Here is a 13710-nt window from a genome sequence, read left to right as displayed (position 1 = left end):
TACATTTAGTTACGTCATATAAAAAGGCCAACTGACTCTTTGGCTAAAAGGGGTGTCTCTTGGCAATCTTTGATTGTCTCAAATGTTTTTCTTTTTTGAGTCCATTTTAATATTTTCAATGAAGAAATAAAGTTAGTGCAGCTTATATACATTTTTGGGAAAGCAACTGTTCAAAATATGGGATTTGGGTGCTAATATTCACTACACTTTCCATCAAATTCAGGTCCCGAAAACCATTCTCCACTAACCGAAAATTCTTGAATGAGTACGATACTGTAGGGTTGCATTTCAAAACTCTGCAGATGAGGTGTTAGAAACTATTGCAATGATTTATAAATATGTTTATGCTTTTATTGTGGAATTTAAAGATCCAAAAATCATACAAAAGTAAGAAATCATTGTCTATTAATGATTTAACGGATATATTTATGCTTTTAAAGTAAAATTTAAAGCTCCAAAAATAGTAGTGTACTAAAAACCATTGCAATGACTCCATTGTAATGACTAGTAAATGTGGTTCTACTCCCTCTGAAAAATTTGAAGCTTCAAAATTAATATAGAGCTAGCGATTGTGTAGACTTGCAATGGATGGTCCAAAAATCACATCACGAAATAGACCATTCCTAGGCCTTCGAATCTGTTTTTTCTTAGATCCATGATCACCTTGGAAACTAGTTTGAAGGTTTGATGGTGCCAAAACTGCTTTTCCTAAAAACTAGGGCATCCCTTAATAAAGAGCAACTAAAACGTGTAAAACTTCAACCCTACCAAGATATAAAGAGGCTTTGTTTATTTTTAATACAACGAGATCGCAAATACTTTTATCCGTGAGACTTCAAATTGGGTGATGGAAAATTGTTTCATTGGGGCTGAATCGCATTTCTACATATGCGGTCTAGAAAGTGTAAAGCATCCATCTTAAAGATAGATGCACAGAGGTATTCCATCTAAAAAACTAACCGTCGAAATGCTTTCTTATTAAAATTATTATTTTAAAATTTAAAATTTTATTTATTTTTTTTCATATTCATGATCTCCATATCCTTAATAATCAAGTCTTAAAATCCATAAAAAAATAAATTTATTAAGAAGCCCACATTTCTACATATGTGGGCTTGTCCGCATAGAAACCGAGTCCTTGGCTAATTGCATCACAGTCATTAACTAACTAGATTCAGAGTTAAAAAAAAAAAAAAAAAAGTGTTCACTTTGTTCCCAAGCTTTCTAATTTGACACGAAATGATTAAATTTGATTGTGACCACATTTGAACAAAAATAAATGGTCGAATTGGAAAAAAAAAATTTCTCTAACTTCGTGACGCACCGCAAGCCTTCTAACCCAACATCTCATGGCTAGGATTGATTGTTCCCTTATTGTAACAAAAATAAATAGCCCCATATTAAAGAATCACAAATTACATTACCTGATCCCTCTTAGATACTATTTAAATTGTAAACTTTTCCACGACTCGTGCCAAATTGCAGACTGTACTACTGTACAAAGGTAAATGATACGTTCGAAACATTACAAAAAAAAAAAAAAAAACTCCTACAATTTTCATTGATTTAGGGAAAATAAAAAATAGGCTCCAAATATTAGTTACCTAATAATAATGAGTTCCTAATCCCCTCTCAGAATCATTAATCCCCCAAAACCCTGGGCCTTGTGTTGCCGGGAAATTATATTGACAACATTCCAGGCGCCAGGAACTGTACGGATCAAACGGTGGCAGGGGAGGCCGAAAAGCGAAATATCCTGGGGGAGGAGGAGGAGGAGGAGGCGGCGAGTGGAAAGGTGGAGGCGGCTGGCCGATGTTTTGAGCCGAAATTTGAACTCCATGGGGAAAATACGAGATTTCGGGCTGCGGCCGAGTACAATTTTCCTGGGAAAATTGCGCCTCCGAAGAGAATGAAATATCGCATGGGTCATGCTCCACTGTCGGATAAGGGGCAAAAACCCCATTTCCCTGTGCTTTGAAATCCTCTTCACCGGGAAATTTGGAAGGAAAATCAGTTTCCGGTTGAAAAGTCCCGTTTTCTTGGACCACAGCAGCATATTCAGTCGCCAGAATCTCTGATTTTCCGGGAAAAGTTTCATTTTCCAGAAAGTTTCCGGTAATTTTGTAAGAGAGACTCAAAACTCCATTAGGTTTTCCATTAGGATCGCTAACCTGATAACTGACGTACCTTAAAACTCCAAATCCTTCTTCTAGGAGGCTCTGCACAGGGATGTGAACCTCGCCGATTAATCGCTCGAATAAACCCTCGCTCTTGAGTTTGACGGTCAGGATCATCTGATCAAGGCCCGGATCGTCGAGATCGATGGTCATGGCGTGCTTCCACTCCGGGTTCCCATCCCCGATTTTGTCAGCTGGGATTTTCTGCTTCGTCTTTTGATCGCCGACTGAAACCTCTGCAAAAACAGAGAGTTTTCGGAAGAAATTGAAGGCTTTCAGGCCTTTGCCAGAAAGGAGAGTAAGCTCCATCTTTTTCTTCGCCATTTCCGGCTACTTTTAGGCGTTTGTAGTAGCCGGAAACCTTAACACCAGCAAGATTCCTGCTACTTTAGGACATTTACGCCTACTTTTAGGAGTTCATATTGGCCGGAAAACCTAATACCAAAGAGATTTCCGCAATGGGGCCGGAAACCCTAATTACTAGTGATATTGGACGGTCAGGATTGAAGATTGGCTGAGACACATTAACATAAAATAATTTCTGGCTCAGACAAGGGCTTTGTAGGAAAATGTTTCATACTGTTATCCTTGAGAAATTGAGCAATTCCAGGGATATCCTTGCCTTCGCAGTTGACTTACATTAGACGAAGTAAGTAGGAAAATGTTTCATACTGTTATCCTTGAGAAATTGAGCAATTCCAGGGATATCCTTGCCTTCGCAGTCGACTTACATTATACGAAGTACGAAAAAGATTAAAGGGTGCGGTTTTCTATAAGGTTGCAACCTTAAACAATCCAATTAAGGTTCACCCCCAAATTTTATCATAACATGTAATTTTGTTGTAAAAAATTCTTAGGATTATTTTAAACTCTATTTTCATATCTAATTAACAAATTTTAAACTTCAAAAATAGTTAAAATCAAGTAGATCTATAAACATATGAAAATCTTGAAAATAAATAATCTAGATAATGTGTTGTAAGATGCACTATTTTTGGGACTCAAAAACTTCTTTTTTTTTAATATTCATACATCCTAATGTCGAGATGATCAATTAGAAGGCTTTTCAACACTAAAACAATGTTTCCGATAGATTTTTGAGGTGCATTTGTAATTCTACATTTTAAAGTTGCAACCCTGAATAAACTTTACCCAAGCTTAAATGTAGTCAATGCAATCCCAAAATCGGTATTAGAGATGGGTGAAGTGGTACATATTCTAATTCCTATCAGATCTATTCACTCACCCCAAAAAATTATCAGATGTATATGCTTTTTAGATCCGTGGTTTTGCAAACACTACATCAGCTTAATTAGAGATATGTATAAGCGAGCGCTAAATAGTGTGTCGATAACTAATAAAGAGACGAGTAGGTTTTCAATGACAAAAGGTCTATATCGGGGATCAACATTAAGGCTACAAATCTTTGTCTTAATTATGGACGATTTAACTAGACACATACATGATGAGGTACCACATCGTATGTTGTTCGCAGACGACATAGTTTTGATTGATGAAACCTGAAATGTTGTCAACATAAAGTTTAAACTTTTGAGGGATGCTCTAGAATATATATATTTTTAGAACGATAAGAATGCTCAAATCTTTGTCTTAATTATGAACAATAGGATAACTGCAAGATCAGTTTTGTTATATGGGGTGAAATATTGGGCTGTCAAGAAACAATATACCCATATGATCAATGAGTATTTTAAAAAAAGAATCGATGACTCAAATCGGTCACACCTATACGGATCAAGGGAATTGGTGTATCGGATCGGAAGAAATGGCGGAATAAGTAATTTTTGTCACAAAATTTTAAAAAGATAATTCAAGAAAAAATGTTCATCCTTTTTTTCTCGCTTTACTTGGTGAATAATCAATTGTAATCGATCAAAAATCGGCGGAATCAACGGTTCCGCAAAAAATAGGCGAGTCTACTATTTTGAATCGACCGAATCTCGGTTTTTAACCGGATTCAGGATGGTCATGGCGATTCTTGATTTGGATCGTCCGATTTCGGATTGGGAAACTGATTTTTAAATCACTGTAATCAGTGTAGCAAAGATGGGGATGTTGCAATAAATAAGTGGCAAGATAATAAGTGATAGAATTCGAAATAAATCAGGGAAGTTTACGTATGGCACCAATAGGCGATAAGATGACAGAAAGTAGACTTAAGTGGATTGGCCATGTATTGTGAATATCCAGTACAATATTTGTTAGGAGGTGCGATTTAGTTCAAGTGGAAGACCAAAAATGACAATGGATAGCCCCAAAAGGGTATGACTGAAAGTAGTGTGAAAAAAATTGGGATTTATGGATTGACTAAAGGTATAACCCTTAATAGAGAAGACTGACATATCAAGACTCGTGTAGCTGGCCCTAATTTATTGAAAAAAAGCTCTAATGATAATAATGATGATCCACGATTTTACAATTTAGTGCAAGTTGATGATCTTTGAAGTTTTAAAATAAAGGATAAAAGTTTTATTAGATGGCAACCGTATTGTAGAAGTTAAAAAAATTATATGTTGATGATGTTAATAAATACTTTTTGTTTTAGCAAAAATTATTAAATTGTATAGGAAGGGCGTCAAGTGTCTAAAAATATTCAATGGATTAGCCAAGGGATCACATAGGCAATGCTGTCATGGAAAAACAAATCTTTCTACACATGTGAGACATGAAAAGATTTCATGCCCTCGTGAGAGCATATACTGCCCAATTGTTTTTTATACTAAATTTTTTGGGATATAATATTTATAACCTAGAGGCCAACCTCATCGGAAAATAAATATTTAATTTGCGCTCTCTCTCTCTCTCATCCAAATAGAGCGATATCCCAAGATTGAACAAGAACAACCTAATTTTTAGAGGGGAAAGATCTAGATGCTCAAGAAATTAAAATCAATTTATATATATATATATATATATATATATACTTACATCCAGAATTTGGACAAAAAATATTTTCTTAAATATTTATTTCGTCCGAGGAAGTTTTTGTCCAGTAAGCTCCTGCGGGAGCATTGCTAGACGTTCTCACGACAATCATCTTCTGTTCATTGGTAGCATTTGCGGGGGGTATTTAGGGCCTTACATAAAAAATGCAAACATGTAGCTTACTTCGTTGCTACAGTGGTAGGGTATGTTGCTATTTTTCTAAAACTGAGGGGTATATTAGGTAAATAGCCTCTACCGAGCAATGACTCAGTTGCTGGAAACGGGCCCTCTAAAAGAATAGGGCCTGAGCCACGAAAATGTGACCGGAGTGGCGGGCTACGGCCAGTGCGAGTCCAGTTTTTACTTGCCCGGCCGTAATAGGGTCGTATTCGGGCCTGCGACGGTCCTATGAAGACAAGTGCTGGGATAGAGACAGGGATGGGCTGGTTCCGGGCCCGTCCATTGGCACCCTGTGGCATGAGAGTTTCGTGGTTCTTAGAGAGAAAGAAACATTTCACCCGACCTTTGACTGCATTGAATTTCTCGAAAACAACTGTCGGTTCTCGTCATCAACGGGCATCACTCGACAGCGAAATGAAGACAGCGGCTTTCTTCTTGGACCCACTTTTCAGTCCATGCTACATAGTCGTCCACGTGTTATTGACAAAGGTCATGCTGGTACTAGCACCTCCAATTCCTGAACCTTGAAATTGTAAATTTCATCAAAGTTATGTGAACTAAATTTGGGCGGATCCCAAAATTTGACTTCTAAATTGAAAATTTTTTTATTTTGCCCCACATGTGCGATCCTGTGGTAGGTATACGATATTTCCACACAAATTGGAGATTTTTTTTTTTTTTTTTTGGACATTGAATCAGGTAATTTTTAAAAGGTAAGGTCCAATTCGGAACTGGCTGGTCAAACCGGAATCGGGCACTGGCCAATCCGGTTTTGGTCAATTTTGATAGTCCGGCTTGGTATTTAAAAAAAAAACAAAAAATATATAAAATCTCAAAAAATAAGAAATTTGTTTGTAATATGTTTTTAAATGTTTTTTTTATCATTTTGACAAAGATTTATAAGTGTTTTGGTCGTATATACTTATTATAATATTTTCTCTATCTTTTTTAGAACATTTCAAAAATACTACTGGCACAAAACATTTTTTTAAATCCCACTTTTTCACTACTTTTCAATTTCATTTGGACGTGTTTTGTTTAATTATATTTTAAATATATTTTTCATATTTTTTTGGCTTTTGTTTTGTATTTTTTGTACATTTTGGACCGGTCGGGACTGCCGCGTTAGGCTGACTGAATCAGGAGGTTTACCAGTTAGTCGGATCTAGCCCTTGGCCCGTTTTGGAGGCAGGTTCGATTTTTCAAACACTGGACACATATAAAAGTGAGATCACTCTTAAAATTTAAAGTTTCATTTTTTAGATAGATTGGACCTTATTTTGGGACATGTTATCTCTAATGTCGAGATCATCGATATGTAAACAAATAAACCTTAAAAACTAAAAGTAATAATTTTACGAGGAAAATATTTAGACCACTAGTTTTAACTTATTTTAAGGGACCGCCCATTTGTATCCATCTTTGGATGCTTTCCGGGGCTCATACGGCATTTTTCCATTTTCAAAAGTAAGGGTTTGCCTTAGTTTTTCATATGTATATATAGGATACCAAACACATCTTAAACCACAACCAATCACGTTTATGTTGGTATGATGATCAATGAATAATTACCTTGAATGGTTAAAACAAAGGGGTTTAAATTGAAATTTTATTTTATGTTTTGTTATTTATGAACCAAAAAGATGGGATTTGGTAGGAGATGAATTTTGAAAGGTGGAGGCATTTTAATATGTTTGTTAAGCAGAATCTCACCCTTTAATTTATCAATAAGTGGGCCTTGAGTAATATTGAAATCCAAAACTTTAATAATGAAATTAATTTTTATTATATTGTGGGGTCGTCAGTATAAAATGAAAGAGGGATCTTGTGTAATGTTAACGGATTCCCCTTTTAAAGGGCTTTCGTTGTAGTTGGGAAAAGTAGGGGTGGCATTGGGGTTGGATCGACCCAAACTAGGTCCGGGTCCGGGTTCTTGTGTTGGACTTGGCAGGTTGTCTCCAGGTCCAAATGACTTGGATCGGACCTAAATTGGGTTCATGTCCTAGTCCAAATGCTTTGGTTCGGACCTAAGTTGGACCTGCATTCAGCTTGGAGCTGACCCGACGGAACTCGATATAAATATATGTATATAATATATGTATGATAATTTTTTTATTTTTTAAATTTCTAGACCTGTCCGAGTCAGATTTGAGTCACCCCTAGGGAAAAGAAAGCGCTTTGGCTGTTTAGAGGATTTAGGGGAAGTTCTGAGATGTATAAACAAAGATAAACAAATAAAATAAGATATTCTGCAATCTTCACAACTTTATCATCTCAAACTCGTTGCTTACGAGCTACGGCCTTGCTGGAGAAATGGCATAGACAATAGAGGCCGCTCAGAATTCGGACTGGGCAACTCTTTGGGGGCCCGACTAGGATTAAGAAACACAGCCGAGTCTAACTAAAATGGGCTGTTGCACTCCAGGCTTTGTCAAGGGCTCCGATTTGTTCATGTTGGGACCCTCTAAGGCTGGTTCTACGGGAGTCATGGTCAGGTCGGGCCCAAGTTGACCCTGAGTTGGACCCAACCTAGTTAGATTTCACTTGGATTCAGGTCTTGAACCAAATCGATACCCAGGTATAGAAATTTAAAAAAATACACATTTTTTTATATATTATTTCGTACATATTTAATATAGTTTATACTTGGTCACGTCAAGTCCAACTCAGTTTCACCCAAAACCCACCCGTTAGACCCAGACCCGATTCGGTTCAACCTGGTGGGTTGGCGAGTCGATCTGATCCGACCCCATTGGCGCCCCTAGCCAATTCCGAGTGACTCACGTGACTGTCCACTCGAGTCATCCATTTTTCTAGCGCGTCTCCCAAAAATATGAGTCATAGAAATATTGGGATTTCGGTGAAGGCATTCCATTTATCCAATAAAAGAAAAATAAAAAAAATAGAAAATGTAAGAAAATTAAACAGCCAAAATCATATCGAAAGAACTAAAAAGAAAATAAAAATAGAAAATGCCATATATTAGATGCCAAAAATATGAATATTTTGAAAAGAGAATAAAAATAAAAAACACCATATATTAGATGCCAAAAATATTAATATTTTAAACATTGCCAAACGTTCCATTTTTTCTCTTTTCACAAATTTAGTTAAATTAAAATAAAAAATTTGTACGCAAAATCTGTTAATTACAAAAATCATGTTAAGTTAGAGCTTCATGCAACGCATGAGACATTAACTAGGTACAAAACATACTTTCTTAATCCCCTGAATTAAATTGGAAGGAATTATTTTTAACAAAAATTCATGACCAGAAATAAAAATTTATAAATTTATATTCCTTAATTCTTATGTAAACTTAAAATTTCAAGGAAATCCTTGTAAGTTGATATTTAAGTTCATTACTAGTTGGATTAAGTGCGTTACACATAAAAAAGAAATAAAAAAATACAAAAAAATGAATATGATAATTTAAAATTTTCTAGTGAAAATATGAAAATTAATCATAAACCTTGATAAATTTTAAACATCACACTATAAAATATAGATTTATTAAAAAATTCCTAAAAGATAAATAGTTGAATTTCTACTTTGTGGTAAAGACAAAAAATTATTTTCTAATATTGTAAATTTTATAATAATACTAAAAATTGATTACGAATAACTATGGATGCATAATAATTCATAAAATTGTAGTTAAAATTTATAAATGACGGTGCATAATTTTAAAAAAAAAATTTAAAAAATTTTAAAATTAAAATTCATTAATGTAAAATATAAAATTCATTAATAAGCAGATGCATCAAAACTTTTAAATAAAATTATGAATTACATGTGTTGCACCCAAAAATGAAATATGAACATACCTAAAACAAATCTCTTCATAATATGAGAGATAATATTATCTTGTTGGATAACATGTGCAATGCACCGGTATGATATGTATCATTCATGCAAAGAGTGCTCAAATTATGTATGCCATCAACATAGAAAAAACAAATCACTCTAAAACAAAAGGAATATATATATATATATATATATATATATATATTTATATAAAAGCTCTTAACCCGGTAAGAAATTATTTCGTTTTAATGCTCTCAATGATTAGCTTTGGCAACTCTTGTAATTTTGATAATATCTAACATAAAATTAAGAGAAAGTAAAAAATAAAAAAAACACAACGGAAAAGTGTTTGACTGAATGTAAATATAATGTTGAGAGAGAAGAAGAAAGAGACCACATTGAGAGAGAGAATAAAGGTTATGGTTTAAACGTAAAAGGGTAGAGGCTATAAAAAGAGGTGCTTGTACGGTATTTACCGATCATATATATTTAGAGGGTATCAAATATCTCGTAAGTTTGGAAACTATATATTAGGCAGTATTTTTTACTTGGAAACAAAGTTTGAAAGCTATGATAAAAAAGATATTAGGCAATAATTTTATTTGGAGAAAAAGTTTGGAAGCTATGGAAAAAAAAATATTAGGCAATAATTTTTACTTGGAGAAAAAGTCTAGAAAGATATTAGGCAATATGAATTTGTAGTTTTATTTCCTTTGAAAAATATTCACTAAATAAAGATGTACATTTCACCCATTTAGGTCATCGCCTTAAGTCTCTCTCCATCTATCTCATCTCATGCGCTACTTTCTAACATCTATTCATCATCTAAATTTTAGAAAGAAATTAGTCTATCACTGATTGGGTAAGAAAGTGCGTACTCTTTCTCATTTGGTTCCTCATCTAATTAAAAAAAAAACAAAAAAAAAGATGATGATTCAGTCTCTCTATAATTAGGATATGAAAGTGCTTACTTTCTCTTTCATCCTGTCCTACAATCTTTATAGAATTGCACCCCTTCTTATTTATGCATGTCCACCCCTTAATTTCGGCTTACTAATCTAGTATATATAGATACTATATATAGAAATAAACTTTTTTTATTTGGACTCTCCTATATAATAATAGCTTATATTTTAACTTCCTATAGAAAAACTTTTTAAAGCTAATTCTTCGTATCCGGAAAAAGAAGATAATAAAAAAACCCAAAAAAATTAAATATTTATCTTACTAACATGTATATAAGGAAACATTGTTATAAAGAGATATTCCTACTGTACTGGGAAGAAAGGAAAATATACTTAAAAAAAGGGATGTGGTTTGTATAGAGCGGAGGATCTAAACAATCAAATTATAGCCCACATTCAAATAGTCTCAAGAAATGTGATATCAATATTGGAAATATTTATAGCAGTTTTAAAATATATTTTATCTTTAATTATAAAATTTAAAGTTAAAAAAATAGTGTAGATCGAGCATATTTATGAAATCTTAAATTTTTTTAAAATTAACCGTCCAAAAATGCATTACAAGATGCACTATTTTCAAAACTTGAAATCTATTTTTTTCTCATGTCCATGTATCTTGATGTCAAGATGATCAATTTGAAGATATTTAAGCATCAAAACAACCTCTTCTAATGAAATTTCTGAGGTAAGCATTAATTTGATTGTTTAGAGCCTAAGCTCCATATACACTTTTCCATTAAAAGAACGACCAACCACTTATCAAGATTAAACAAGATTAAAAACTAATGAGGGGACAAGTCCAATCAAAACTAATTTTAGCCTCTCGATAAATTGATTCGATCAAACTTTAAAAGCAGAAAATATTTTTTTTACCGAACTTTGTTTGCCCCTCAAACTAGTCAGTGGGCCTGCCAAAATGGTTTTTAGCAGTCTAACAAATCCGACAACAGGTTAAGTATGGTTAGGACCCGATGTGCCGACTGGCGAGAGATTTTCCTACTGCTCCAGGCGAGAATACAGATATAAATGCAATTTGTTAAAAAAAAAAAAAAACTACATGCCTTACATTGCATGTTAATGGCGCAGGCATGTATCCTAAGAAAGTTTAGGGTTTCGGGTTTTTCTTGAACTTTTTCTTCCTTCTTAACAATATAAACTCTCTTCCTAATTCATGTCTCTCATAAATTTTCTCTCTCCCCACCTCCCACCATGAAAAAGCGTAAATATGATTCTACAACCCCCTGCACCTATCTTTCATCTCAAGGTCTCAACTGTTTCTTCCATGGCCTCCAAACGATGGCTGCAGAAATCAGAATACAGAGAGGGAAGCCATTGGGCGATGGAGAAGACGAGTCACAAAGACTAGTGAGATTACTCGAGCCTTGTGATGACTACATTTGTCAACGAAAACTCTTCTCTTCTCGAATTCGTTCGATGGTTCATCCTGACATTGATCATGTCGTTCTTGAAGCTCAAGAATCTGTTCTGTTCAAGGTGGAAGATGATCTTCTCCATGGACTTTGCTCCTCTATCAAGTGTGATTACAAGGGTGCAATACCTCACTTTGATGTCTCCCCAAAGTTGGAGAACACAAGAGAGAGATTGAAGCAGACGAGCAACAACTTAGTTCTTGGCGTTGAAGAACTGTGTACTCTAATCCGGTCTCAAATCCATGGCGACCAAGAACTCTATACTCGAATCCAGTCTCAAACCAAGTATGTCAAATTGTATGGAGGAGAGGGACTATATGATAATTGCGATGAGCTCCTCTATCGTATAAAGTACTTCTCTGGTCGAATGACTGTTGCAGGGAATGACCTTTTACATGACGCATGTCATGACAATGTTCTTGATTGTGAAACAATCGCCCTTCTCCAAGCTCAAGAAGCCTCAATGTGGGCTGAATGGCGCGATATTTTTCGCGATATTTTTAAGGGTGCGGCACCCAATTGGGTTTGTGAAAGTGATGGGGTTTGTGGAATCTGTCTTGATGATCTTGAGAGGTGGTTTCAGCCCACGAAGCTGCAGTGTCTTCATACGTTTCATTCTACATGCATAAATGAATGGAAGGAGTGCAAGAACGGGTGCCCTGTATGTCACAGCAAAAGTGAGTCTTCCTCTTTAAACATTCCGAATAATTTTCTTTTGGTAGTTCTTCCTGCTAAAATGGGTGCATATAAACCCATTACTGGATTTTCTTTTTCTTGTTTTTGAGCATGGTGTTTCGGGCATATTGTTAAGGAGTTCCATGACTCACAAAACATGTGCAAATTATGCCGAACAGTTACTTTGGATCTTCTATCGCAGAGAAAATAGATATTTGTATTTTTTTGAGAAACAAAAATAGATATTTGTATCGTTTCGGTTTTCTGCCAATACTATGATATCTGTTGCATGCTGACATCAGCCTCTGTTGCCTTGTCTACGACAGACAGATGATGTGATCTACCATGTTCTGGTTAAGCGGATATTGAGACTTGAGCAGAAAAACCAGCGAACCTTTGTTGACATAGCCATTACTGATCTTCCTGCAGCATATCCAATGGGGAAATAGGGCACTGCAAGGGTCATGATACATATACTTGATTCAAAATTGTGTTAGTTTAGCTGCTCTGGCCTTAAACCCAGATGTTAGAAACCAGAGTTCTTGCCATGGTGAAACATCTTCGCTTGCATTTCTACTGAAGCAACTCCAAAGCCATGAGCATGATGATCGAAGAGCAGTTCTTGGATCTCAAAATAGTGAATACTCAAAACCTCTTCCAGGTCTCGGCTTCTTCAAATCCTTTTCTTCCATAGTTCCATAGTATCTGAAGCACAATTCAGTGTCTAATATCATAGAACAGAATTACCCAGAATGTTGAAAAGCTATTCACCGTTTTGGTCTTCACCGTTTTGCTCTCTAGATTTTGGTAGCCTTGTGGATCATTAAACATGGTCGCTGGTTCTTGTGAAGGTAAGCTAGTGCTGTACCTGCTGCAATTATTGTGGAACTGCCGTGGCAATTTAGTACCATGGTTAATCATGAATCACCCTGGATTTGTGATAACTTGTCCATCTGTATGTCGCAATTTCAATTTTTGGTTGTCATTTACAAAATTCAATAAATAACAAAAATTGACCAGTGAATGTTGCAGGTAAAAAAAAAAGGTCAAGAAAAAGGAGAATGATTCATAATCAGATCGCTAGGTTGTTGCCCTTGCATAAAGTACCTCTGTGAAACCAGTGTTAGAACAATTCAAAGGAAGCATCTAACGCATAGTAAAATATAACACGAATATTTGCAGGCTATTCATGAGAAATGAGGTTCAATGTAGTTTGAAAATATTCATTGTGTTAAAATGTGCTTTCTTCTATCTGCTTTCCAGATAAGAAAAAATAAAGGTTTGCAGTGGATTACTCCTCAATTTGTAATTAAATTTATTTTGCTGAATTTTCTAAATAATAGGAACATTATTTCAACATCCGAACATTGTTTCAATATGTGACATACCATGGAATGATGAGTCCAATTTTCTTTTCTCTTGCATTATTTCGTTCAATCTGAAGCCCCTCCGTCCCTCCCTCCCTCCCAAAGACACAAAATGCTTCAAGGACATAAAAAGGAAAGAAACAAAAAAAGGAATATAATGCAT

The 13710-nt window shown here is 35.0% G+C and overlaps 2 protein-coding genes across 2 annotated transcripts; one reads left to right on the top strand and one right to left on the bottom strand.

Annotated features, from left to right (window-relative positions):
- Positions 1 to 1374: 1374 nt before the first annotated feature.
- LOC18434548 (protein SRC2 homolog) lies at positions 1375 to 2628 on the bottom strand. Its single transcript, XM_006844616.4, has one exon. The coding sequence runs from the start codon at positions 2499 to 2501 to the stop codon at positions 1605 to 1607; it is 897 nt and encodes a 298-aa protein (XP_006844679.2). The 5' UTR covers positions 2502 to 2628; the 3' UTR covers positions 1375 to 1604.
- Positions 2629 to 11147: 8519 nt separating this feature from the next.
- On the top strand, positions 11148 to 12946 carry LOC110007283 (uncharacterized). Its single transcript, XM_020667298.2, has 2 exons — positions 11148 to 12182; positions 12507 to 12946. Exons 1-2 carry the CDS (start codon positions 11285 to 11287, stop codon positions 12512 to 12514), a joined length of 906 nt encoding a protein of 301 aa, XP_020522957.1. The 5' UTR covers positions 11148 to 11284; the 3' UTR covers positions 12515 to 12946.
- Positions 12947 to 13710: the final 764 nt, after the last annotated feature.

This window comes from Amborella trichopoda, chromosome 6 (genome assembly GCF_054954075.1).
Source record: "Amborella trichopoda isolate Santa Cruz 75 chromosome 6, AtrichopodaSantaCruz75HAP2 v2.0, whole genome shotgun sequence".
NCBI lineage: Eukaryota > Viridiplantae > Streptophyta > Magnoliopsida > Amborellales > Amborellaceae > Amborella > Amborella trichopoda.
This window is presented reverse-complemented; position numbering and strand designations above follow the sequence as displayed.

Excerpts from the sequence above, each read along its gene's own strand:
- LOC18434548 (XM_006844616.4), bottom strand. The coding sequence starts at position 2,501 with ATGGCGAAGAAAAAGATGGAGCTTACTCTCCTTTCTGGCAAAGGCCTG.
- LOC110007283 (XM_020667298.2), top strand. The coding sequence starts at position 11,285 with ATGAAAAAGCGTAAATATGATTCTACAACCCCCTGCACCTATCTTTCA.